This window comes from Ochotona princeps, chromosome 33, assembly GCF_030435755.1.
Source record: "Ochotona princeps isolate mOchPri1 chromosome 33, mOchPri1.hap1, whole genome shotgun sequence".
NCBI lineage: Eukaryota > Metazoa > Chordata > Mammalia > Lagomorpha > Ochotonidae > Ochotona > Ochotona princeps.
Window position 1 is genome coordinate 328870 of NC_080864.1, and position 24888 is coordinate 353757.

The 24888-nt window shown below is 65.0% G+C and overlaps 3 protein-coding genes and 1 non-coding gene across 5 annotated transcripts in view; 2 read left to right on the forward strand and 2 right to left on the reverse strand.

The window, feature by feature from the left end:
* Window positions 1–1609: 1609 nt before the first annotated feature.
* On the forward strand, window positions 1610–6748 carry P2RY11 (purinergic receptor P2Y11). 2 transcript variants are annotated; one of them, XM_004595733.2, is made up of 13 exons: window positions 1610–1750; window positions 2212–2382; window positions 2586–2687; window positions 2866–2916; window positions 2996–3166; window positions 3435–3511; window positions 3697–3804; window positions 3878–4001; window positions 4074–4152; window positions 4256–4385; window positions 4463–4632; window positions 4713–4802; window positions 5625–6748. In XM_004595733.2, the coding sequence occupies exons 1-13, from the start codon at window positions 1733–1735 to the stop codon at window positions 6728–6730; spliced, it is 2397 nt and encodes a 798-aa protein (XP_004595790.2). In that variant the 5' UTR covers window positions 1610–1732; the 3' UTR covers window positions 6731–6748. The 2 variants fall into 2 exon arrangements, with proteins under 2 accessions (XP_004595790.2, XP_058514132.1); XM_058658149.1 differs by having other exon boundaries at window positions 4713–4861; window positions 5625–5846.
* Window positions 2720–2804, forward strand: LOC118760682 (small nucleolar RNA SNORD105). Its single transcript, XR_004996922.2, has one exon. It is a non-coding gene; the product is annotated as a small nucleolar RNA SNORD105 (small nucleolar RNA).
* On the reverse strand, window positions 6745–10630 carry EIF3G (eukaryotic translation initiation factor 3 subunit G). The gene is made up of 11 exons (XM_058658146.1): window positions 10525–10630; window positions 10403–10449; window positions 9252–9335; window positions 9076–9164; window positions 8766–8825; window positions 8183–8287; window positions 7724–7913; window positions 7406–7513; window positions 7187–7323; window positions 7010–7116; window positions 6745–6852 (listed from the first exon to the last, which is right to left on the reverse strand). Exons 1-11 carry the CDS (start codon window positions 10542–10544, stop codon window positions 6837–6839), a joined length of 963 nt encoding a protein of 320 aa, XP_058514129.1. The 5' UTR covers window positions 10545–10630; the 3' UTR covers window positions 6745–6836.
* A 2497-nt stretch (window positions 10631–13127) lies between these two features.
* The window catches only part of DNMT1 (DNA methyltransferase 1), a 31265-nt gene continuing 19504 nt past the window's right edge, over window positions 13128–24888 (reverse strand). Inside the window, exons 15-37 of the mRNA XM_058657609.1 lie at window positions 24237–24355; window positions 23743–23835; window positions 23273–23424; window positions 22991–23178; window positions 22659–22842; window positions 21509–21606; window positions 21257–21404; window positions 20497–20612; window positions 19273–19477; window positions 19053–19189; window positions 18147–18320; window positions 17405–17626; window positions 17061–17253; window positions 16171–16255; window positions 15932–16057; window positions 15554–15836; window positions 15312–15453; window positions 14913–15079; window positions 14353–14530; window positions 13994–14189; window positions 13737–13903; window positions 13342–13655; window positions 13128–13272 (exon numbers count right to left, since the gene is read on the reverse strand). Coding sequence (XP_058513592.1) covers window positions 13128–13272; window positions 13342–13655; window positions 13737–13903; window positions 13994–14189; window positions 14353–14530; window positions 14913–15079; window positions 15312–15453; window positions 15554–15836; window positions 15932–16057; window positions 16171–16255; window positions 17061–17253; window positions 17405–17626; window positions 18147–18320; window positions 19053–19189; window positions 19273–19477; window positions 20497–20612; window positions 21257–21404; window positions 21509–21606; window positions 22659–22842; window positions 22991–23178; window positions 23273–23424; window positions 23743–23835; window positions 24237–24355 — 3832 coding nt within the window. The remainder of the gene's footprint in view (window positions 13273–13341; window positions 13656–13736; window positions 13904–13993; window positions 14190–14352; window positions 14531–14912; window positions 15080–15311; window positions 15454–15553; window positions 15837–15931; window positions 16058–16170; window positions 16256–17060; window positions 17254–17404; window positions 17627–18146; window positions 18321–19052; window positions 19190–19272; window positions 19478–20496; window positions 20613–21256; window positions 21405–21508; window positions 21607–22658; window positions 22843–22990; window positions 23179–23272; window positions 23425–23742; window positions 23836–24236; window positions 24356–24888) is intronic.

Consider the following 24888-nt stretch of genomic DNA (forward strand, 5'->3'; position numbering starts at 1 on the left):
AACTCAGAGCAGGGGCGAGGCTGGCCGGAGGTAAGGGACAGCAGGCTGGGGAGGAAGCCCGACCAGGCCCCGACCCCCCCCCCAGCATCCCCAATTGTAAATATTTAGCATTTCCCATGTGAGAACAGAGGCAGACTCACCAGATCCCCCCAGCGCAGGCCACCAGAGCCTGATAAGGCAGGTCACTGCCCTTCCTCCGGCCATGGCGCCGCGGCACGGGGGGTGGGAGGCTGCATGCAAGGGGTGCACAGTGGGGAATCCCGGACCCAGGCCCAGGCCTGCAAACACCCAGGCTAGAGCCACGGCCGTGGACAGGCACCCCAACGGGAGCTAGACAGGTTCCTGCGCTCCCCACCTTGCAGCCCAGGTCATTGGAATGGGCCTGGCCCAGCCCTTCCTGGCGCGGGCCCCCAGGGACATTAACCCGTGGAGGAGAAACTCTCGGTCTCTCAACGAGAAATCGAAAGTTTGAAGACAACAGACTCAGGCATGAACAGTGTGCCAGCCTGCGCTGCGGCGGGCCTACCACGCCCGCATTGCCATGTGGACACCAGCGGGTGCTCTGGCCGCCCCACTTCCATCCAGTGCCCCGATGATGACCTGGGTGAGGCAGTGCAAGGTACCCCGTGTGTTTGGGCTACCCGAGGGGGGACCTGGGTGCAGCCCCTGGCTGTCGCAGCCACCAGTGGAGACCAGCAACTGGAAGAGCTCTCTTTCTCACACACACACACACACACACACAGGGCAGTTCCGCTCCAGGTACAGGAAAGAGTGGGGAGAGAGACTCACGCAGCCCGGGTCCCTGGTGTGCAGCACGGCCCCGTGGCCGGCGAGCAGAGAGGCACAGCTCAGCTCGGGATGGCTGTGGGGGCATCGTCTCCTTCCCCCACCCGTTTCGTGAGGAACCCGCGGGGCCTCTGCGGCTGAGAGAGGAAATGGATGTCCCAGACCTAAACCATACGCCAAGCTGGGCCGGGCTCCCCCCGCAGCCCCTCTGGTTTCCCCATCAGCAGCAGAGGGAGTGAGATACCATCCCGTGATGGGGCTGACAGAGAAGGGACAGACGTGGGGGTAAGAGAGACAGGGAGAGGGGAGGAAGTCGGAGAGGACCACGAGGGAGACGACACGGATGGGGGAAGCTGAGCAGAGGGCTGTCCGGCCCTGCCCCCTACAGCAAGGACTGGAGAAGAAGCCAGAGGCCTGAGGCCAAGACGGGGGCTTGGAGCCAACAGGCAGGAGAGGAGTGCTTGCCAAGCCTCGGCCTTGCCCTGTTTCCATAGGTGACGTGCAGTTTCCATCTCTCAGACCATCCGCAGCCAGGGGCTCCGGGGGAGCAGGGGATGGGGTTGGGCTGGTGTGGGATGAATGCGCATAAATCCCCCGCCCCGTACCCTCCCTGTCCCCACGGGCTGCTCCCCCAGGTGTGTGTGTGCTAAAGACGTCTCCTCAGCGGAGGGGACGTCATCATCGTCGCTTTGAGATCCCTTAGGACTGAGGGACGGAAAGTGGCTACAAAAATGACACAGCTGGCAGACACGCGCGGGATAGGATTCGAACCCGCGGCCCCAGAAGCCCCAGGTTGGCCGCAGGCCCCGCCTCTGCTTCGGTAGGAACTGGCACGTGGCGTCTCCTGCGCCTCCGCGACGTCACGGCCCCGCGACGGAAGTGGACGCCGACGCAGGCGCCGAGCGGAAACGGCGGGCCGAGGCGGCCTCGTGGAGCGGCGGGCGCCATGGGGCAATCGGGGCGGGTAACGCGCGGGACCCCGGGGGCGCGGGTCGGGGTGCTGGGAGCCCGGGGGCGCGGGTCGGGGTGCTGGGAGCCCGGGGGCCGCGGAGTTTCGGGGTCGGGTTGCTCGGGCCGGGAGCCCGGGGAGAGCGCGGGCCGGGGTCCCGGGGTGCGCAGTGTCGGGGTCGGGAACCGGGGTGCGCAGTGTCGGGGTCGGGAACCGGGGTGCGCAGTGTCGGGGTCGGGAACCGGGGTGCGCAGTGTCGGGGGGTCCTTGGAGCCCGGGGTGCGCAGTGTCGGGGGGTCCTTGGAGCCCGGGGTGCGCAGTGTCGGGGGGTCCTTGGAGCCCGGGGTGCGCAGTGTCGGGGGGTCCTTGGAGCCCGGGGTGCGCAGTGTCGGGGTCGGGAACCGGGGTGCGCAGTGTCGGGGTCGGGAACCGGGGTGCTCGCGCCGGGACCCTCACCACCTCCCGTCCCCCCGCAGTCCCGGCACCAGAAGCGCGCGCGCGCCCAGGCGCGGCTCCGCAACCTCGAGGCCTACGCGGCGCAGCCGCACTCGTTCGTGTTCGCGCGTGGCCGCGCGGGCCGCAGTGTCCGGCAGCTGAGCCTGGACGTGCGGAGGGCCATGGAGCCGCTCACCGCGTCGCGCCTGCAGGTGGGTGGCCGCTTCCTGCAGCCAGGGGCAGCTGGCGGGGTGTGCCCCCATACACACACCCCGGGGGGCGCACGGCGCCGGAAGCGGGGTGCATGAGGCATGGTGGGGTGCACGACTATGGAAGCGGGGTGACGGAGGGGCAGAGGAACCCCGTTTTGAGGAGCCGACGCTGCGAGCCTCGGATCCACCTCCCCCGCCCCCAGGTTCGGAAGAAGAACTCCCTGAAGGACTGCGTGGCCGTGGCGGGGCCGCTGGGCGTCACGCACTTCCTGATCCTGAGCAAGACGGAGACGGCCGTGTACTTGGTGAGTGGGGGCTGCAGCGCGCCCCCTGCCCTCGCCCCCGTCTCATGATGACCCCCTTCGCCCTGAACTGCCATGATTCTGGCTTCAAAGTAAACGCTCTGAAGAGACGGCGGGGACCCCGCCCCTGGTTCCCACCCTTGCCCTGCCGCCCTCACGTGCTGGCTCCCCCCTCCTGCAGAAGCTGATGCGTCTTCCCGGAGGCCCCACCTTGACCTTCCAGGTCCACAAGGTGAGCGGACGGGCGGGAGGGCAGACGGGCGAGGGCCGGCGGGGCCCAGCGGTCACCGCTCACTGTCCCCACCCCGCAGTACACGCTGGTGCGGGACGTGGTCTCCTCCCTGCGCCGGCACCGCATGCACGAGCAGCAGTTCACACACCCGCCCCTGCTGGTGCTCAACAGTTTCGGCCCCCACGGCATGCACGTCAAACTCATGGCCAGCATGTTCCAGAACCTGTTTCCCTCCATCAACGTGCACAAGGTGGGCTGGGCAGCAGGGGCTCTGCGGGGAGACTGAGGCTGCCGCGGGGCAGCGGCCCTGGGATTGAGGTGTCTCCACAAAGGGGCGGCTCGCGGGGCACAGGTGCTGGCCGGGGTGGGGGGCCGTGAAGCGCCTCTGCTCGCAGCCCTGCCTCAGTGCCAGGCCCAAGGGCCTCACTGGGTTGTACAGTTACGACTCAGGAGGGACGCGGTCCCTCGGGGCGTTTATCGGGTGGGCCAGCTCACGGCCCCCATGCCCCTTCTGGCAGGTCAACCTGAACACCATCAAACGGTGCCTTCTTATCAGTTACAATGCCGACTCCCAGGAGCTGGACTTCCGCCACTAGTGAGTGGCCCAGGGTGGTGGGCGGGTCAGGGGGCGCCCAGTGCGGGTGATGAGAGCTCCGAGCTGGAGGCTGACGTCTGTGACTCCTGCTCTCAAAGTAAACGCCCTGACGCACTCCTGGGAGGGGCTGGGCGGGCTGGGGTCCTGGGCGCCCCACACACGACCCGGCCCTGTGCCCCCCGCAGCAGCATCAAGGTGGTCCCTGTGGGCGCCAGCCGGGGCATGAAGAAGCTGCTGCAGGAGAAGTTCCCCAACATGAGCCGCCTGCAGGACATCAGCGAGCTGCTGGCCACGTGAGCGGGGCTCCAGGCGGCCGAGGGCTGGGGGCTCCCGTTGGGTCCCGCTGAGCCCCACTGTCCCCCACAGGGGTGCAGGGCTGTCCGAGAGCGAGGCCGAGCCAGACGGGGAGCACAACGTCACAGAGCTGCCACAGGCCGTGGCGGGGCGCGGCAACATGCGGGCCCAGCAGAGCGCCGTGCGCCTCACTGAGGTGAGTCTGGGGCGGGCCCTCAGCAGCACCCAGCCCGGGGGGCACGCCTGACGCTCCCCTCATCCCCCCCAGATCGGCCCTCGGATGACACTGCGGCTCATCAAGATCCAGGAGGGCGTGGGCGAGGGCAATGTGCTGTTCCACAGCTTCGGTGAGGCCGGGGTGGGCCGTGGCTGGGCGCCGGGGGTGAGGCCAGCGTGGGCCGCTGCAGGGGTGGGGCGGGCTGGGTCTCAGCCAGCAGTGTCCCCTCCCAGTGCACAAGAGCGAGGAGGAGCTGCAGGCCATCCTGGCGGCCAAGGAGCAGCGGCTGCAGCTCAAGGCCCAGCGGCAGGCCCAGCAGGCCCAGAACGTGCAGCGCAAGCGGGAACAGCGTGAGGCACACAGGTGTGGGGCCGGGGGAACGCGGGGGGACCCGGCGGGCCGCCCACCCTGCGGCCCTGCTGAGCTGCCTGCCACCCCAGGAAGAAGAGCCTGAAGGGCATGAAGAGGGCCCGTGCTGATGGGGACAGTGACGCCGAAGACCCTGGGGCGCCAGAGGCCGAGCAGGGCACTGCACAGCACGAGGAGGAAGAGGACGAAGAGGACGAAGCCGAGTATTTCCGCCAGGCTGTGGGCGAGGAGCCTGATGAGGGTGAGTGGCCGGCCCTGGAGGGCAGCCAGGGGGGTAGAGCGGGTGGCCTGGCGTCCTGATCCCTCTGCTCACCTCTGCAGACATGTTCCCCGGTGCGGCCAGGCAGCGGCGCCCCCTGGGGCCTCCTGGCAAAAAGCGGAGGCTGAAGAAGGAGCTGAAGCCAGACCGAGGCCGCCCCAGTGCTGACCGCAGACCTGCGAGACCCTGGGGTCGTCCACAGGGTGCCCGGGCCAAGCAGGGGCCCGGCGGGGCTGCTCGGGAGCGTGGGCGAGGCCGAGCCAGGCCCCCCAAGTGAGGCCCCCGAGTGCGAGGTGCCCAGGACGCCCCAGATTGGGGCCCGAGACGCCACCCATGCGGCCCTCGGTTTCCTTTCATAAAGGAGCTGCTCCCCACCCCAATAAACGGCTTTAACTGGCCTGTGTCCGTCTCCTGGTCGAGCGTGGGGAGGGTTAGGGCGCCTCCCTGGGGGAGGGTGCAACCGGGAGGCAGGCGGGGGCGAAGGGGAAGTTCGTCTGACCAGCTCTGCCAGCTCAGCAGGGGCTGGAGGGCGGCAGGCTGTGCAGCATGGCGCGCAGTTCAGGTGAGGAGCGGGGCGGGCAGGGTCTGCGCCCGTGGGAAGGGGACCAGCCCCCCTCCCCCCCACCCGTGTGCTCCGGGAGCCAGGGGGAAGCTGGCCCTGGGAGGGATGGCTCCAGCTGCAGCAAACGGGCTGGGCAGGGCGCCTGCTCTCCACACCTCAGGGACAGGCCCAGATGGGCCTTTGCTGGGCTGCGCCCCTTCCCTACCAGGTCAAGGTTGGGGAGTCCTCTCCACACAGAGTGTTGCGGAGAATTGGGGCACATCCCCACCCCCCATGCTTGAGGTCCATGCCAGGAAGGCAGCACTGCCACCACAGGCCACGTGACTGGCTGGGTGAGGTGGTGTGCTGGAAACTGCCCAGAAGGGGCCCCAGCAGGAAGTCCTGGGTTCAGCCGGTGGTCCTCTGCCTGCAGGTGGCAGCCTGTGCCCGGCCAACTTCTCCACCCAGGCTGCCCTCAAGCTCAGCGCGTTCCAGGAGGACTTCCTGTGGCCCCTGCTGGTGGCCACCTTCCTGGTGGCCATGGCTGGCAACGGGCTGGCCCTGTACCGCTTCAGCACCCGGGAGCCAAGGCCCTGGAGCCCGGCTGTGGTCTTCTCGGCCCAGCTGGCCATCAGCGACCTGCTCTACGCCCTGACGCTGCCCCCGATGGCCGCCTACCTGTACCCGCCCAAACACTGGCGCTACGGGGCCGCGGCGTGTCTGCTGGAGCGCTTTCTCTTCACCTGCAACCTGCTGAGCAGCGTCATCTTTGTCACCTGCATCAGCCTCACCCGCTACCTGGGGGTCGTGCACCCATTCCTCACACGCAGCCATGTGCGACCCAAGCACGCCTGGGCCGTGAGTGCGGCCGGCTGGACCCTGGCAGTCCTGCTGGCCGCGCCTACACTCAGCTTCTCCCGCCTGGAGAGCCAGGACAGCCATTTACCGGGGCAGGACACAGCTCCTGAGGCCTGCACCAAGTGCCTGGGCACGGCGCCGGACGAGCGCCTGGGGGCCTACAGGGTCTACAGCCTGGTGCTGGCCACCCTGGGCGGCGGCCTGCCCCTGCTGCTCACGTTGCTGGCCTACGGGGCCCTGGGCCGGGACGTGCTGCGCAGCCCCAGCATGACCGCGCCCGAGAAGCTGCGGGTGGTGGCGCTGGTGGCTGGCGGGGTGGCCCTGTACGCTGGCTCCTATGTGCCCTACCACATCACTCAGGTGCTCAACGTGGACGCCCGGCGGCGCTGGCTGGCCCGCTGCCCGCACTTCACCAGCTCGCAGCAGGCCGTGCAGGCCCTGGAGCTGGGGCCCTACCTGGCCTTCCAGGTGATGCGCGTGCTCACGCCGCTGGCGGTGTGCGTCCACCCTCTGCTCTACATGGCCGTGGCCCCGAGCCTGGGCTGCCGCCGCTGCCCATGCCACCCCAGAGACTCCCAGGGCCAGCGCTCCGGCCCAGGCATGGCCCTGGAGGCTGTGGCCACCCCCAAGCTCCCGGAGCTGTGCCTGACCGCCCACGCAGAAAGCTCACAGCCGCAATGACAACAGTCCACGCGTGCCGCTTCAAGGCTTTTACTGCCCTCAGAGACCCCGCCCCAGGGCAGCATCTGTCGCACAGCGTCCCAGCAGAGGCGCCGCAGCAAGCAGCTCAGTTGGTGGATGGCCTGGGGAGAGGAGGGGTGACATGAGGTTGGGGGGCTCGGGATCCTGAGATGTCTCCCCCAAAGGTGTGTGAACTGCCCAATAAACAGCTGCTTCCCAGAATGCGTGCCGGGCAGGGGGCGAGGGGCCGGGGGCCGGGCAGGGCAGGGGGCCACGTACTTGGCCCACTCGACGTTGAGGATGAGGTGGTCGTAGCCGAAGCCTGACACCCCAGCGATGGCGCGGGCAGCGTCTTCACGGCGGTGGAAGCTGATGAAGGCGAAGCCCTGGAGACAGAGGCGGGTCAGGGCCGCAGCGTCCCCACACCCACACCCACATCCCGGGCCACCCACCCACCTTGGACTGGCCCGTGGTCTTGTCCTTGGCCAGGTAGATGCGGGAGATGGAGCCAAAGGGCCGGAAGAGCTCCTGCAGGTCGGTCTCCCGCGTGTCCTCCGACAGGTTGGTGACACGGATGGTGGCGTTGTCATCGGCTGTGTGGCAGGAGTTCAGTGTCAGGCCCAGGAGTGCCCGCCCACCCCCAGGGGCCCGGCCCGGCCCAGCCCAGGGCCTCACCTCTGCGGTTGGGCTGCATGGATTCGCCACGGCGGCTGGCGCCGTCCCGCAGGCTTGGCGGCACATACTTGCCAGTCTTGTTTTGGACGGCCTGCACGGGCTCCAGCTCTGTAGACCAAGCAGCAGCGTGCCAGGCCTGCGCCCCACGCCCAGGGTCCCCACACAGGGCCAGCGCCCCTCACGGCCACAGTGGGGCTACCCAGAGCCAATGCGCAGCCAGCAAACCCTGCTCAAGGACTTGGGGTACATAGTCCCGTGTGAACCCCACAGCCACAGAGACACAGGCCCGGCCACCCAGGACAGTGTGGCGGCCCCCACCTCCAGGCAGCTTCTCCTTCTCGCCGGTGGACAGGCCCAGCTGCTCGGCCAGCTCCTTCTGCATGGGCCCCAGCGTGTCCTTGTAGGGGCAGCGCGTGGTCCAGTGGTCGCCCTTGCAGATGCGGCATGACACGATCTTCTGGCCCTTGAGCTTGCTCATGGGGTCCTCCTCCTCCTGGCAGTTCAGGTCCTGGGGACGGGAGGGCGCGTGTGTGTACAGGGGCTCAAGGGGATGCCCCGGGGACAGGGGAGGGCATGTGTGCGTGAACAGTGGAAGGCGCGTGTGTGGGGTCCCCAAGGGGACGCCTTACAGCCCCCCACAGCCCCCGGCCTCAGCTCCACTCTGTCCCCCACAGCCCCCGGCCTCAGCTCCACTCTGTCCCCCACAGCCCCCGGCCTCAGCTCCACCCTGTCCCCCACAGCCCCCGGCCTCAGCTCCACTCTGTCCCCCACACACACCTCCTTGCTGGTGATGAAAGTCATGGACACGTCGTCGCTGACCGTGGTGGTGGCCACGTTGGGCCCTGGCGGGTCAAACTCCGAGTTCCCAAACTTCTTCCAGTTCTGGCCGCAGGCACAGAGCAGGCACGGCCCGGGTCAGGCCAAGGACAGGCGACAGCACCCACAGCATGGCAGGGGGCGACAGGCCCTGCTCTGTGAGCCCAGGTTGGGCCAAGCACCATGCCAGCCCCCAAGGTGGTCAAGAGACCTGAACCCAGGGGTGGGCGAGTGGGCAGGCACCCAGAAACCCCCGCTGCTGCCCTGTGTCCCCACTAACCCCGGGGGAATGACCCATCCCGTAGGAGGTGTGCTGTGGGTTAGCTACTAACGGGGCAGGGAGAGCTGCCGGGACCCCCTCGAGAGAGGCCCCTTGGCTCTTTCCTGTCGGGGGTGGTTTGGGGGTATGGAAAAGGAGTAACTGCTAACCGTACCCCACCTCACCCCAGTCCCCCAGGACTTCACAGAACCAACCAAGTTGGTGCAGCAAGTTATACCAACGCCCCACCCCAAAAGGGCTCTGGAGAAAAAGGGGGCACCTCACCTTTCTCCTCGCAACAGCCTTGGAGGCCTTTCGGGTCTCAATCCTGAAGGTGCGGACAATCTGCCGGCAAGAGGGGCGGTCGGTGGGCCCTCCCCTCCCCAGCCCTGCAGCTCCCGGGGGCCACGCACCCCTCTCCTCCCCAGCCCTGCAGCTCCCGGGGGCCACGCACCCCTCTCCTCCCCAGCCCTGCAGTTCCTGGGGGGCCACGCACCCCTCTCCTCCCCAGCCCTGCAGTTCTGGGGGAGCCACACTCCCCTCCCCTCCCCTGCAGTTCCTGGGGGGTCACGCTCCCCTCCCCTCCCCTCCCCACCTTGAACTTGCTGCCGTCCTCGTCAATCCTGTACTCCGTCACCGTCTTGATGTTGCCACTGATGACTTCCTTGGGGGGCGGCAGTGGGGCTGGGGGGAAGTGGGGGAACCATGAGGGCGCTGAGCCCCAGGACACGGGGCAGGGGGGCACAGGGAGGGAGGGGCGCGGGCACTCACCCCCCGGCACCAGCTCCGGCTCCGGGCTGCTGTCTCCGGTCGCCAGGGGGAGCCCCTTGAGCAGCTCGCTGGTGACACATTTGTCTGCAGGGAAGAGGGGTGGGGAGTCACGACCCCTCAAGGTCGGGCACACATGTGGAGGAAGGGGGACCCCGCAGGTATATGGGGGGACACAGGGAGGAAGGGGGGACCCACAGACATATAGGGGGACACAGGGAGGAAGGGGGGACCCACTGACATATGGGGGCACACAGGGAAGAAGGAGGGACCCACAGACATATGGGGGGACACAGGGAAGAAGGAGGGACCCACAGACATATGGGGGGACACAGGGAGGAAGGAGGGACCCACAGACATATGGGGGGACACAGGGAGGAAGGTGGGACCCACAGACATGGGGACATGGAGGAAGGAGGGACCCACAGACATGGGGACACGGAGGAAGGAGGGACCCACAGACATATGGGGGGACACAGGGAAGAAGGAGGGACCCACAGACATATGGGGGGACACAGGGAGGAAGGAGGGACCCACAGACATATGGGGGGACACAGGGAGGAAGGAGGGACCCACAGACATATGGGGGGACACACGGAGGAAGGAGGGACCCACAGACATATGGGGGGACACAGGGAGGAAGGAGGGACCCACAGACATATGGGGGGACACAGGGAGGAAGGAGGGACCCACAGACATATGGGGGGACACACGGAGGAAGGAGGGACCCACAGACATATGGGGGGACACAGGGAGGAAGGAGGGACCCACAGACATATGGGGGGACACAGGGAGGAAGGAGGGACCCACAGACATGGGGACACGGAGGAAGGAGGGACCCACAGACATATGGGGGGACACAAGGAGGAAGGAGGGACCCACAGACATATGGGGGGACACAGGGAGGAAGGAGGGACCCACAGACATATGGGGGAATCCGCAGGTGTATGGGGGACACGGAGCAGGAAGGGTGGTCCCCGCGGGAAAGCCGTGCCCCAGGGCCCCTCGGTCGGAAGGGGGTCCCCCACAAGGTCCCCCGTCGGAAGCCGCGCCCCCCAGGGCCCCCAGACCCTCCAGACCCCCAGGCCCCGCGCCCCCTCACCGCAGCCGGGACGCGTCCACACCCCGGGCACCCCAGGTCCGGCCGCACTCACCGTCCTCGCCCTCCTCCTCCACCTGGTCGGCCCAGCTGGGCTTGGAGCTGCAGGGGGACAGGGCAGCGGTCAGCGGGGCCGCCGAGGCCGCCGGGCGCCCCCCACACCGCCCCCCGACTCACTCAAAGTCTCCGGTCGGCATCGTCTTCTCCTCCACGCAGCCCCGAGCTCGGCAGGAGGGCGGAAGCCGGGGGCAGTGAGACTTCCGCTGTGGCCGCCTCGCCGCCCAGAGCGGCCCGGCCGCCGTGCTCACAGCGCCCCCTGTGGGACGGAGGGAGCTCCCCTCGGGTTCCCGGCGCCCCGGCTAGAGGGGAGACGCCCCTGCAGGCACCCCGGCTAGAGGGGAGACACCCCTGCAGGCACCCCGGCCGGGTGCTGCCCCAGGGAGACGCCCCTGCTGGCACCCCGGCTAGAGGGGAGACGCCCCTGCTGGCACCCCGGCTAGAGGGGAGACGCCCCTGCTGGCACCCCGGCCGGGTGCGGGGTGAAGGGGAGACGCCCCTGCAGGCGCCCCGGCTAGAGGGGAGACGCCCCTGCAGGCACCCCGGCCGGGTGCTGCCCGGCCTAGCTCCAGCTATTTCGGGGATCTGGGGAGAGTAAGCTGTCAGATGGGACATCTGCTTATCAAATAAAAAAATGCAAAATATGAACTTACACTCTGTGTGCCAACAATTGGCAGGAGGAAATTATTACTCTAATTTTTGGGAAGATTTACCTATTTTTATTGGAAAGTCAGATATACAGAGAGGAGAGACAGAGGAAGATCTTCCATCTGATGGCTCACTCCAAGTGGCCGCAATGGCTGGAGTGAGCCGATCCACAGCCAGGAGCCAGGAGCCTTTTCCGGGTCTCCCACGTGGGAGCAGGGTCCCAAGGCCTTGGGCCGTCCTCCACTGCTTCCCCAGGCCACAGGCAGGGAGCTGGATGGGAAGTGGAGCTGCCGGGACTTGAACCACAGTGCATTGAGAATGCCAGCTTCACCGCTGTACCAGTCTGCCAGGTGGTGTATCGTAAGCCAGTGTGCTAACAACCCCCTCACACACGGCATCTGAGTAGGAGCCAAATGACCCCAGAGGGGACAAGAAAACTGGCTCGTGGGGGCACAGGTATTTTTGGCTCTACCAAGCAACCCTGATAAAATCTTACTCCTGACAACATAATTTCTTTTGTTAAGGGGAAATTAAATGTCATTACGCTGACTGCGATGCTGCCTTGCAGTAACTTCTTTTCGCCCAAGGGGTGAGTGGAGCTGGTGCAGGAGTGAGCAGTCTGTCGGGGTTCCCACCCCCTGGTGCCTGCACCACTCCGCGCCCAGCAGGTCCATCTGGACAGGAGGGGGGCACACTGATCTTCGAGGCCATTTTAGAGTAGGGGCAGCTGCTGCTGTTACTCCTGTGGGCTGTGGGAGTAAAGTTCCTGAGAGTCAAGTATGTACTTGAAAGGCGGAGTTACAGAGTGGTCTTCGATCTGCTGCTTTACTTCCCAAATGGCCAGGACAGCCAGGGTCAGGCTAGGAACAATTTCAGCAGCCAGGAACTTCCAGGTCTCCCACACTGGGTAAACTACTCCACTTCCAATCCAGCACCCTGCTACTGGGCCTGGGAAGGCAGCAAAGGAGGGCTCCAGTGCTCAGACCCCTGCACCCACGGGAGAGACCCTGGGGAAGCAGTGGAAGAGGGCCCAGTGCTCGGGCCCCTGCACCCACGGGAGACCCTGGGAAAGCAGTGGAAGAGGGCCCAGTGCTCGGGCCCCTGCACCCACGGGAGACCCTGGGAAAGCAGTGGAGGAGGGCCCCTGCACCCACGGGGGAGACCCTGGGGAAGCAGTGGAAGAGGGCCCAGTGCTCAGGTCCCTGCACCCACGGGGGAGATTGGATGGAGCTCCTGGCTTTGGCGCCCTCCACATGCGCCCCTTGGGTCCTTCGGGGAAGTGAGCCAATGGTGGATCGGCACTTTCTCTGACATCCTGCCTTTCAAATCATGTTGAAGGAGAGAGATCTTCCATCTACTGGCTCACTCCCCAAGTGGCTGCAACAGTTGAGCAGATCCAAAGCCAGGAGCCTCTTCCGGGTCTCCCAAGGCTCTGGGCCGTCCTCCACTGCTTTCCCAGGCCACAGGCAGGGAGCTGGATGGGAAGCGGAGCCACCGGGATTAGAACTGGCGCCCATATGGGATTCCGGTGTGTTCAAGATAAGGACTTGAGCCACGAGGCCACCACGCCAGGCCCAGCGCCTTCATTTCTCAAGTTCTTGTGAAACAACCGAACCCCTTCCACCTGCATCCCATTTGTTGGCAGAAGTCAGTCAGTTTCAGAATCCAACAGTAAGGACCAAGCTGGACCTAAAGCGCAGGATGCCCAGCTCAGCGGCGACCCCCACCCCCTTGCCCCAAGACCCAGTGCAATGGTCCCAGACGTCCTTGGGGTCCCAAAGTGGCTGCTGTGTCACCCAGCATCACTTCCTGCCCAGAAGGCCTTGGCACCCTTTCGTTGATAGGCACACGGTGTAAACTTGACTTGCTGCCCAGAACCCAGTCAGGAGGAGCCGACACCCACCAAGACACACCGTGTCACCTGGGCTCCCCCCATTTGCCTCAACATCAGTCACGAGCTGACCCCCAGAGCGATTTAAGGGAGAGATTTATTTGAAATATTACAACATACAAAAACTACATAAAGTCTTCATTCCCACCCGAATGGTGGCAATTTGATATGCATATAAAAACCTTTAAGAACCCAGAGCGCATACAGGAGACCACACAGGGGCCGCCGTGAAGCCGCTGGCCGGTGAGCGAGTCCCGCGCGGGCTCAGGCCGGCCGTGGTTGCGGACGGCACGTCTGAGCCGGCGCACGTGTGAGCCGGCAGGCTCCACCTGAGACGCAGGACGGCGACGGGTGCCACAGGTTCCCAGGGACGGGCAGCCAGACTAGTCCAGAACTACCTTCTGTTCCTCCTCCTCGATTTTGGCTGCAAGCAGACGCAAGGGGCGGTGACCCAGGCCCGTGGCTGGCTGCTCGCCCCCACTCCCACTTGCCCGGCCCCGGTACCTGAGACGCTCTCCCGAGCTTTAGCCAACAGACACTGTTTGATCTCCAGGCCAATGGCTTTGGCCAGAGGGGGTGGCACGGCGTTCCCCACCTGCCGGTGCTTGTCCAGGATGTTGCCGAAGAGCCGGTAGGTGTCAGGGAAGCCCTGGGAGCGGGCGCACTCCCGCACGCTGACCACACGGTGCTGCTCCGGGTGCAGCACGCGGCCCTGTGGGAACGGGAGCCAGGAGCACAGTGGATCAGGCGCTGGCCGTGGGCCGAGGGCCCCCCTGCCCCGACGCCGACCCACCTGCTTGCCCATGGGCTCAGGGTTGGTGACAGTGGTGCTGAAGAAGCCGTCCCACTCGAGCCGCCCGTAGAGGCCGGCCCAGTGGTTGTGCCGGTTCCCGGTGTGGGGCAGACACCAGGGGATGAGAGTGTTGAACTGCCGGGCCATGGGGTCGCAGGCCTTGCCAGCTGAAAGAGAAGCCAGCGGCAGGGCTGCAGTAACGGGGCAGGCGGGCAGAGCGAGGGCCTGGCGCCCTGCCCTCCCACCACGGGCCCCACCTTCCGCGCAGGAGCACACGCCGCGGAGGGCGCCCGTGCTGCTACGGCCGTTCTTGGGGTCGTGGTGTGTGTAGCGCAGTTTTTTGGCCAGTGTGCCATCAGCCAGCTGCACCTCGATGTTGGGCAGGTCGCGCCAGTCAGAACCCGGTGCCAGGGGGACGTATCGCATCCGGGCGGCCACCAGGGCGCTCATGTCCTGGGAGGGAGTGGAAGGGCTTGCTGTCACCTGCCGTGACGCCCAGCTCGCACCCCAAGGTGAGCCCCACCCATAGCCTGGGATGCCATGGGCTGTGGAGCAGCAGGGACGTGCCAGGTGTGGGGAGGACTCAGCCCTGCCAAGGGTGCTGGGGGGGCACTACCTTGCAGATGTGGTCTCGGAGAATGGGCTGGTACTGCGTGCCCCGGAGCTGCCGCTGGAACCAGGACTGTGGCTCACCGTTGTAGGAGATCTCGGGCGCCGAGGCCCCGTTCCGGATCTCCGGGAGATCAGACATGGTGTCCCGAACCGTGATGGTGCGGAAGGGGCCCGAGCTCAGCCTGCAGCAGGCCCGAGGGGAGCGGGCTGTCAGCCTCGGGCCCCCCACCCCTGCCCCACCGCTTCCTGGGGCACCCGGGCAGACTTCTGTCTCTGGGCCCCCTTCTGTGCAAGGGGGATGAATGCCCTGCAAACACTCACTCACACCAGGGTTGTGGCATTACAAGTCCGGTCACCACCTGCAGTGCCACCATCCCAGGCACTGCAGCTCCCGGCTAATGCGCCTGGGAAGGCACAGGACAGCTAGAGCGCTGGGGCCCCTGCAACCACGTGGGAGACCCAGACGGGGCTCCTGGCCCCTAGGGGGGCTGCCTGGACGCCCTGGTCCACGGGGAACTGGGATCTCAGAGCCTCCGACACCCAGCTCCCCCGGGGGCCTCGCACCTGGTGATGTTGCTGACAAACTTCTTGTCGTCCACCACGACGCTCAGCTGGCAGGCCCGGGGCGCGAACACGTGCAGAGGCTCCGGGAAGAGGGGCAGCTTCTCACCGGGCGCCGCGGCCAGGATGATGGCCCGTCTCCGGGTCTGCGCCACGCCGTACTGGCCAGCCTGCGAGCCGGACACGCGGTCAGCCCGGTGCGTCTGGGCGGGTCCCTAACTCACTGAGCAGGCTAACTCCTGGGGTGGGGGTCCCTGTGGCCGCTGAGCCACCTGTAGGCTCCAGGGGGGCATGAACACACCCCCTCCCCCAGGCATTGCCAGCAGCTCAGCCAGGGTGCTGGCCCCCGGTGTGCGTCGCCTGCAGCAGCCTGGGTGGTGGCCCTGCCCGCCAGCCACACACCTGCAGCACGCCAAAGGTACACTGATAGCCCATGCGGACCAGGCAGCGTAAGGTGAGCTTCAGGACCATGGAGCGCTTGAAGGACACGAAGTTTCGCACGTTCTCCAGCAGGAAGTAGCGGGGCCGGTAGTAGTCGCAGTAGCTGCGAGGGGAGACGGGGTGCAGGGGCCGTCACTCCCACCCGCGCCAGGGCCAGAGCCCACTGGGACTCCTCGGGGGTCTGCTCCTGGCCTGCCGTGTACCTGAGGAAGGAGACCACCAGCGAATTCTTGAACTTGGAGTAGGTGCGCGAGTTGAAGCGGTTCATGCCGCTGAAGCCCTGGCACGGCGGCCCACCACACAGCATCTCCACGTCGCCCTTCTGCGGCAGCCTCTGGCCCAGCGAGTTGGTCTTCTCGCCAGCCATGACCAGCTTGAGCAGCACATTGCAGTCCTCCGTGAACACCGTGGACTCGGGGTTGTTGAGGCGGAACGCCTGGGCCGCCGGCTCCCACATTTCAACGGCCCACATCGTCTCGGAGATGCCTGGGGGAAGGCCAAGAGGTGGGCGTGCGTTGAGCCTTGCGGCCCGGCTCACCCCGGGGCTGTGGGGGGTGCCGGACAAGCACCCCACTGCTTACCTGCCTGGTGGAACCCCTCCGATAGCCCCCCGCAGCCCGAAAACACATCCAGGGTCCGCAGCTTCGACAGCTTTATGTCCAGCTCCGACTTGCTTGGCTCGCTGGTTGGAGAGGACTTGCTTCTTCCTGGGGAGATGCGGGGATTACAGGGGGTCAGGGTCCCCACTCGCTGCACGAGGGCCGCCTAGGTCACGGGACAGTTGAGGATGGGGGGCGGCCCGGGGTGCACGCACACTCACCCTTGCCCTTGCCCTTCCCTTTGGCCCCAGGGCTGCGAGCGTGGTTCGGAGGGTCCTCAAAGCTCTTGGTCTTGGCGTTGTACGCCTGCCAGGGAAGGAGGCGACTTGGTCGGGGAGAGCGGGGAGGCCTGTTCAACACAGCCACTCTACTTCTCCCCGATGCCGGACAGGGCTGGGCCAGGCACCCACTCAACGAGTGCTGGGAACCTGAATGAAGCCCAGCCTAGGGACATGTGTGTCCCATCTGGCGGACAGCGGCTTGTTCCACCCAGAAACACGAGTGGTAGGTGTTAGTGTTTGGGGTCTGCCGCCTGCAACGATGCCAGCGTTCCACAGGGGCGCCAGTTCGTGTCCCGGCTGCTCCACTTCCCATCCAGCTCCCTGCCTGTGGCCCGGGAAAGCAGCGGAGCACGGACTACGCAGGGCCCTGCTGTCCCCATGGGAGACTCAGAAGGTATGGGCTGGCTCAGGCCCAGTCATTGCAGCCATGCGGGATGCGAACCAGTGACTGGGAGAGCTCCGTCCTCTCTCCATCCTTCCAAAAACAGCCATCTTCACACAGCAGCTGCGCATCTGTCGGGCTGTGCACCCTGAGCCTGGCGACACAGGTGTCACTTCAACCCAGCACGAGCAGGTACGAAACGAGAGAAGCCGAGGGCTGAAGGGGCTGAGGGTCCTGGCTGCAACTCCCAGAGAGAGAAACCCCTTTCGTCAACTCACGCCGAGCTGGGGAGTCGGGCACCCCGATGGTTCTGAACATTTTAGCTGCCTTAGGACCCAAGTGGTGCTTTTCCCAGCAACCGCTTTTTAAAGAGACCGGGGTGTTTAGCTCTAGGGTAACTTGAACGTGGCCGCTGGCTTCCTGCGCTTGACCCTGCCGGCCCCCGCACCTCCAGGAAGTAGAAGCGGTCGGGGCCGCCGTCCGAGTAGTCCTGCAGGCACTCGGGCAGGTCCTCCCCGTACTCCACGGTGCAACGGCCCTGCACGGCCTTGAAGTCCACCACGGCCTCCTCATTGCTCCAGTACAGCAGGTTGATGTCCGCGTGGTAGCTGGCAGGGGTGGATCGGTGCGTGTTCTCGGGCCTGCGGGGGAAGAGGGGAGAAGGCCGGGTGAACGAACACCCGGGTTGTGGGGTTCCCCGTCAGTCCTGTGTCCACACCTAGGGGTGCCTGTGGACCCGGGGTGGGGCCGTGCCATGTGTGCGGACTGTGCGTGCTGCGCTGCCGGACCCACCTGTAGAACTTGTTGAGCCGGATCTTGATGTCGGCCTCGTTGGGCCGGCCGTTGCTCTTCTTGGCACAGAAGATCTCCTTGATGCGGCCGATGCGGTAGGGCTCGGGCGCGTCCAGGTTGCTGCCTTTGATGTAGTCCGAGTACTTGCGGTAGTGCTCTGGGTACAGCTCCTCATCCAGGTGCTCCTTGCGCGACCGCTTCACGGGGCTGGACGGCCTGATGCTGCGGGCGGGGGTGGGGAGGGCACCTCAGACAGGAGACCCTCACACGGGGCTGCCCGGCCACCGCCACCGCTGGCTCAAGTCAGACGGCCTTGGCCTCTTGGAAAGGGAGGCCAGATCAAGGTCAGGTTCCTGCCAGGGCCTGCCCGTGATGGTCCCATGGCCACAGAGCCAGGAGCAGGAGTGACCCGGGTATGGCCCAGCCCAGCTCCCTGCCAGCCCATCGCCCTCCGCAACAAGCACACAGCAACCCTCCCGCTTCCATGGGGGAGGCGGGGGATCCTGTGGGTCAACTCCCACGGGCGGCTGTGGGCGAGGGAGGAAGGGCATGTCACACCTCCCAGCAGCCCCTTGGAGGTGTGGGGCTGAGACCGAAATGTAGGGCAACTGTCAGCTCTGGGCACCCAGGGAGCCGATGACTGCGCTGCCCCAGGCACTGCGACATCTCTCCTTCCAGTGCCAGGAGGCCCCAGTCCACGCACCCCTCTCACCCAGCACTCTCCGGCCCGCCGAGTACTCACTTAAAGGTGAAGGCGTCAGGCAGCAGGTACACGCTGTCGCCCACGCGGTACAGGACGCCGTTCTTGGTGGCGGAGCTGTACAGGACGCGGGCGTCCAGGTCCTCGAGCTGCTCCAGCACCCGAGGGATCTCCTTCTGCCTCATCTCCGCCAGGCGGGCGCAGCTGGCACAGAACCTGAGCACAGGGACGGGGTGCCGAGGACTGGCACGCAGCACCTCACCCTCCTAGCAGCTCTTGGCCCGGAGAGTGAGGAGCACAGGAGCGTGAGACCGGGCCCGACACCCTGAGACACAGAAGGGAATCTGGGGGCGATCCCAGCCCCCCGAACAAGGCAGAGCGGCGCCAGCAGGGACAGGCCTAGTCCCTCTTTAACTTCTCACAAAGTTTTTATAAATTACTTGGGAGCAATCTTCCATTTGTCAATGTTCCCCAAATACCCTGTGCAGCCAGACGTCTGGAACCTGGCCTCCACGTCCCAAGAGGGGAGCAGGCAGTGGTGGGACTCGAACCCAGGCACTCTGATCCAAAGTGTGCTAAGTACCGCACCAAGCCCCGTCCCTCCCGTAAGTGCCCAGGGGGCTGGTGGACGACAACCTGGGCAGGTTGAGCAGTGAAGGCCTAGGCATGCTCTTGTCCCAACTTCCAGAGGGTTTTGGCAGGGGGAGGATGTGAGAGAGGCAGCCCCTGCGGTGCGCTGCTTGGGGGCCAGATGTGGGTCAGGCCTGGCTGCCAGTGACAATGGGGGGAACCTGGGCACCGGGGAGCCTGCCGTGAGGCAGATGGAGGACCCGCCCGCCCCCACACTGATAGGCACGTGCCCCTAGAGTGGGCAGGTGCTCCTGGAAGGCTCGAGTGACCAAGACAGGCCCTGGGCCAGGTTGCCGGGGCCCCTGGCCCCACACTCACTTGTACTTGTTGTCTTCTGTGGGCTGGGTCTGGGGAGGGGACTCAAATCTCGCATACTCCTGGTCGTACCACAGCTGGTAGAAATAGGTCTTTCCGTCGTCATCGCCGGCCTGAACAGACTCGGGGTCCATGCCTCCCTGTGTGCAGTGGGGGGCGAGGCCATGGTCAGCCGAGCCCCGTGGGAGGTGGCAACAGCGGTGGCCTGGGACGGGGAACTCACCTCCATGGCCCAGTTCTCTGAGGGCGCCTTGTAGAAGACCTTGACTTTGCTGTGGATGTAGGAGAGCTGCATGTCTTCACACTCGTCCACCAGGAACAGCTCCAGCGGGTCCGACGTGGCCCCCAGGACCGTGTCGCTGCCGGCGCAGAACCAGTGCGCGTGGAACATCTGTCCGCTGCTGCCATCCTCCCACAAGGACGTGATTCTATGGGCAGGACACGGACCGGAGTTCAGACATACCACCCTGCCCACCAGGGGGCACTTACAGGCTTTAACAGGGAAGATTAGCCCAGTACGCCGAAGTACCAGCCCTTCCACAACTAGGCTAATCCTCCCCGTTAAAGCGCCGAATCCCATATGGGCGCCGGTTCTAATCCCAGCGGCCCTGCTTCCCATCCAGCTCCCTGCCTGTGACCTGGGAAGGTAATCGAAGACAGCCCAAAGCTGTGGGACCCTGCACCCGTGTGGGAGACCCAGAGGGGGCTCCTGGCTCCAGACTCAGCTCTGGCCATTATGGCCACTTGGGGAGTCAATTAGCAAATGGAAGAGCCGTCTTTTCTATCTCTTGTGAATTCTGCCTTTCCAATAGAAACAATTTTTTTTTTAAAGATTTATTTTATTTTTATTACAAAGTCAGATACACTGAGAGGAGGAGAGACAGAGAGGAAGTGGAGCTGCCAGGATCAGAACCAGCGGCCATATGGGATCAAGGCGAGGACCTTAGTCACTAGGCCACGCCGCCAAGCCCTAAAAACAAATTTCTGTAAAAACAGCTGGGAAAAATCAATTTAAAGATAACTTTTTGGTGCGCAGGATTCTGAAACAGGCATCATTTGTCATTACATTTCCCAACAATTCTGTCAAGGTCCCTTGTATGCGTGATTTTCATGAGTTCTCCCGCCTTTAAGATTTCTAGGATTTACCCGAGAGGCAGGGAGACCAACTGCTGTCCTCCTTGAATGCCTGCAGTGGCCGGGGCAGGGACCAGGAGCCTGGCACTCCCTCAGGGTCTCCACAGCGGGCAGCAGGCAGCGAGGACCCGACCCTCGCCCCGGCTGCCTTCCCAGGGTGCGTGGCAGCCGGCAGCCGGGTTTCCGTGCCTTTCTTGTTCCCCTGAGCACTGCGAAGCGCATGGGGCTCTCTGGGTTCCGAGGTCAGGCGGGTGTTCCCACCTGTCTCACGAGGAAGCCACCCAACCAACACCCAGGGGGCAAAGAGCCGAACCTCGCCAGGTACAGGGGCTTGGAGGAGTCGTCCGGGATCACGGAAACACAGTCGCCCACTTCCAGGGTCTCCGCGTCCAGGCACACCTTCTGGTAATAGTTCTTCTTTCCCTCGACCTGCAAGGTAAAGCCGACCATCAGGCAGCAGCCTGGCTAGCAGAACTCCTGCCGGGGCCCACCTGCCACAGAATCCGACCCACTTCCTCTCCCGCCCGTCAGCCCCCACAGGGCCATTCTCCGACTCCAGCTGCGTTCCATGCTCTCCCCTTGAGGCAGAGGGGCCAGCGCTGTGGCCCAGCAGGGCACACCACTGCCTACGCCACAGCCACGGGATGGTGCTCTTCTAGTCCCGGATGCTCCACTCCCAACTACTCCCTGCTAACGGCTTGGGAAAGCAGGACGGCCCACAGGCTGGGGACCGTTACCCACATGGGAGGCTCGGATCGAGTGCTGGGTTCCTGGCTTTGTTTTGGGGAGTTAATCAGCAGGTGGGAGAGCTCTTGAAAGAAATAGAGGCACAGAGAACTCTGCTACAGTTGGGTTGGGGCGAAGTGGGGAGCCAGGCATCCCACCCGGGCCTCTCTCACGGGCAGCCGGGCCTCAACCCCTGGACAGGTCATGCTGCCTCCTGGCAGAAAGCCGGGTGTTGTCTTGGCTGACCATTCTGACCGCCAGGCTGCACAGCCGGCTCGTCCTCGGGGGCTGGTGACGAGACCTTGCAGAGTCCCCACGCAGGGCTCTTGGGGCCATCCGAGGGTCACCTTGACGGCCTCTCCGCTCCACGTGATCCAGTTCTTGTTCTGTTTCTTCTTTTTGCCCTGGTGCATCTTGCGGGGCGATGGGACCTCGGGGATGTCGTCGTCCACCTCCTCGTCGTCGTCGGCCTCCTTCATGGCCATGTTGGGGCACCTGTGGGGTCGCTGAGCTCAGCCTGCCGTCAGGTTCACGGGCCGGCCCGCCCCACCCGTGTGCGCCCCCACAGCAGGGCAACATCTGCTAACGGCCCCACCCACCTCCGCTCTTGGCAGGCCTGCTTGCTCCGGCCGCTGCCTCCGAACTTGACCATGTCCCTGCAGGCCTTGCACTTACCACACTCGGGCTGCTGGCACACCTGGAAGAGCGTCGGGACAGCAGGTCACACAGCTGCCTGAGGGTTTGAACGTCGGGATTATCGAGGGAGGAGAACAGAGCTCCTGAGCGTGGGTTTGCGCCCCAGACGGCGGCCAAGGCCAGGGCTGAGCTGGGCCAAAGCCAGGGGCGTCATTAGGGTCACTCAAGTGGGTGGCTTGGGCCACCTTCTGCACAAGATCAGGTTGGAAGCGGAGCAGACGGGACATGAACCAGTGCCCACACGGGATGCTGGCCCCGGAGGGTCCTGGACTCCAGCTTTAAGGTGCACGTGTCCCTTAGAGGAACCAGAGACAAGGCCCCTCCAGGACAGCCACCGTGTTCTGGGCCCACATCGCGGCCGTCTCCTCCAAGTAGCTAGGCTCAGCGACATACAATACCGCACAGCGTCTCCCGCACTGCACCTTCTACACACCAAGATTCAACCAACCACAGGTTGGAACCAAAGGTGCTGAGGAGGGCATGGGCCCGCCGTGACGTCACACTGGGCCTTCAGTCATCGCAAGAGGAAGCCAAGTCCATGGTAAGATGTGCGTGGGCTCCGTGCCAACACCACAGCACTTTACAGAAGGGATTGGGGTCTGCTTTGGTGTTGAAGTGTGGGGCCCCTATAGACTGGGTGGGGTGGGGGTGATGGGTGTTAAAACAGTCAAGGTGAATCGTCTCAGTGTTCCATCAACCGACAACACAGCAGGCTAAGACACCAACAACCGTCAAACAAAGTCTGCAAGTGACCCACGCCAGACACACGAGGGGAGTGAAACCCGAGCAAGGAGGGGGCGGGGAAGGGCACCACAGAAGGCTCCGGAGCCTGCCCGGCCGCTGCATGGCTGTCAGGTCACATCGGGCTCACAGGTCAGATGACCTGGTACAGAGGCCCTCTAAGGGCCCCACGCCAGGCGGCCTCCTCTGTGCCTTACCCGCCCGGGAGGGTGGCATACCCACTCATGCATGTGTGTCCCACGCGCCATCACCTGTGCTCTCCTGCCTCCGGAGCCCCGCCCGGGGCAGCCGAGGTCGCCCAGCCCCAGGTACCTCGCAGACCCCGCAGCGCCGCCGCTTGAAGGCGTTCTCCTTGTCCTCCCGGTCGTCCTTCTCTATCTGCTCGGCGAAGAAGGTGTCGAAGATCTGGTACACGAGCTTGGTGGTGGTGGCCTTCGTGGGGCCCTTATCCTTCTCCTTGTTGGAGTGCCTGATGGACTGGCGTCTTTCTGCTCGCCTGCGGGATACAGGGCGGGGGGGAGATGGTGGTCTGCGGGACACGGGGTGGGGGGGACACGGCGGTCTGCGTCTTTCAGAAGGCTCTGTGTGAGAACTCGGAACAGCCTGTCCCGGTCCTCACACTTCCCTTCCGGCCAGTCCCTCACCTCTGCCCCAGGGTGACCCCAGCCAGCTTGATGAGGTCACGCATGCAGGGCGACAGGAAGATGGGCTGCTCGTCCAAGTCCTTGGCTCCGTCATAGCTCTCCACCTGCCCCACCACAAACTGGGCGTGGCGCAGCAGGGAGTCCTCCGTGAAGCGGTTCAGGTTCAGCGAGGAGGGAGGCACGGTGGTCTGGAAGGAAGGGAAAAACGTGACGAAGCTTCCCTGGTGCTCCCGGAAGCTCCAAAAGTTTGGGCAGCAGCGAGGGGCCTCCCCACCCCCTCACCTCGATCTTGTTGATGAGGTCTTCGTAGGTGGCGTCGGGGTTGCCCTGTAGGAACTCGACCACAATCTTGCTGATGTAGATTTTTTCTTGCATCAACCCAAAGATGGGCGCGTAATCGGGACTGGGGTCCATGAGGATGTACTCTGCAAAGGCTGCGAGGGTGGGACGGAGCTGGGGTGACATTCAAGCGCTGTGCACAGCAAGCTAAATTACCGCACAGCTCCCTGAACCCATCCCTCCCATGGTGCCCACACGGGTGGGACCAGCCGTTCTCACGCACGAATAGGGTGCAGCGGCCACTCCCACACCCAGGGCTCCCACACCCAGGGCTCCCCCCGGCCAGACATCAGCTAAGTGGGCTCTCGCCACCTCTGCTTGTAGCACTGAACAGACGGGCGTCCCAGGGCGGGCAGGCGGGCGGGCAGGTCCCTCCAACCCGGGGGACGGCCCACGACTGGCCTCGTACTCACAGGTGCTGAACCCGATGAGCGCCTTCTCCCCACCGTCGTAGCCCGTGATCCACCACTCATTGATGGGGCCAAGGTTCTTGCCACTGACGCCACCTGGGAGTGGAAACAGCGGGTGAGTGTCCAGGAAGGAGACATGCCAAGTGCCACCATCTGCGTCCGGTGCCCAAGACCAGGCAAGCTGGCACAGTCAGGGAGCAGGGTGCCACTTTGACTATTCAGCCCGCCTGCAGCTTCCTGCCCACGCAGACCCTACAAAGCAGCCGGGGATGGCTCCGGTCCCCGCCAGTCACACGGGAAATGTGGGCCGAGTGCCCAAGCGCCAGGGGTTAACCTGCCCTGGGCCACTGAGCATTCAGTGTGTGAACTGCAGGATGGAACACCAGTCCAAAACCAGATAGATATCAGAAAAACACCTAGGAGGGCTACACGCCCACCAGGCGGGTGGTGCTCAGCTGCAGTGTGGCTGCACAGCCCTTGCTCCTGGGCGCACGTACCGTCGGGAGCCGGGTTCTCCTCGTAGATGGGCTTGGCGAAGCCTGAGAAACACAGCTCCACATTCTCCTCAATGAGGCCGGTGTCGATGGGGCACAAGTGGCCATGCTTGCAGTACACGCTGGGCGGGGGGAGACGCGTCAAGTGTGAGCTCCAGACCCAAGACTTGGGCCCCTTTCTGACTGCCAGGCACCGGGTTAGCTCAGTGTCCTGGTCCACGGTCGGACCCCACCTGCCCATGCACGCCCCTGCCGCTCTCCCACCACCTGCCCATCAGGAGCCAGGCACAGGGCGCAGCGGAGTTAGGGTGCCGTGTGAGACGCCCCACTTCCTCCCTCGTCTACACCCTGGGAGGCAGTGGGGACGAGGTGGCTGCCACTCACACGCGAGATCTGGATTAAGTTCTGGGCTCCCGGCTGTAGCCTGGCCTGGCTGTCATGAGCAGTTAGGGAACTGAACATGAAGTCAACAAATTCTTAACTGGAGAGCGGGGGGGTCTGCCTGCTCTGCCCGTGGTCCCTGCCTCTCCCTAGCTCCAGCCACCATCCCAAGCATCCTCACGCAGCCCCTCACTCCGCCGCCTCCAGCCACATGCTTCATGTCCGTGGACTCGCCTGTCCAGGGCGTGCCACTGTGGTACCTTATACCACCTGC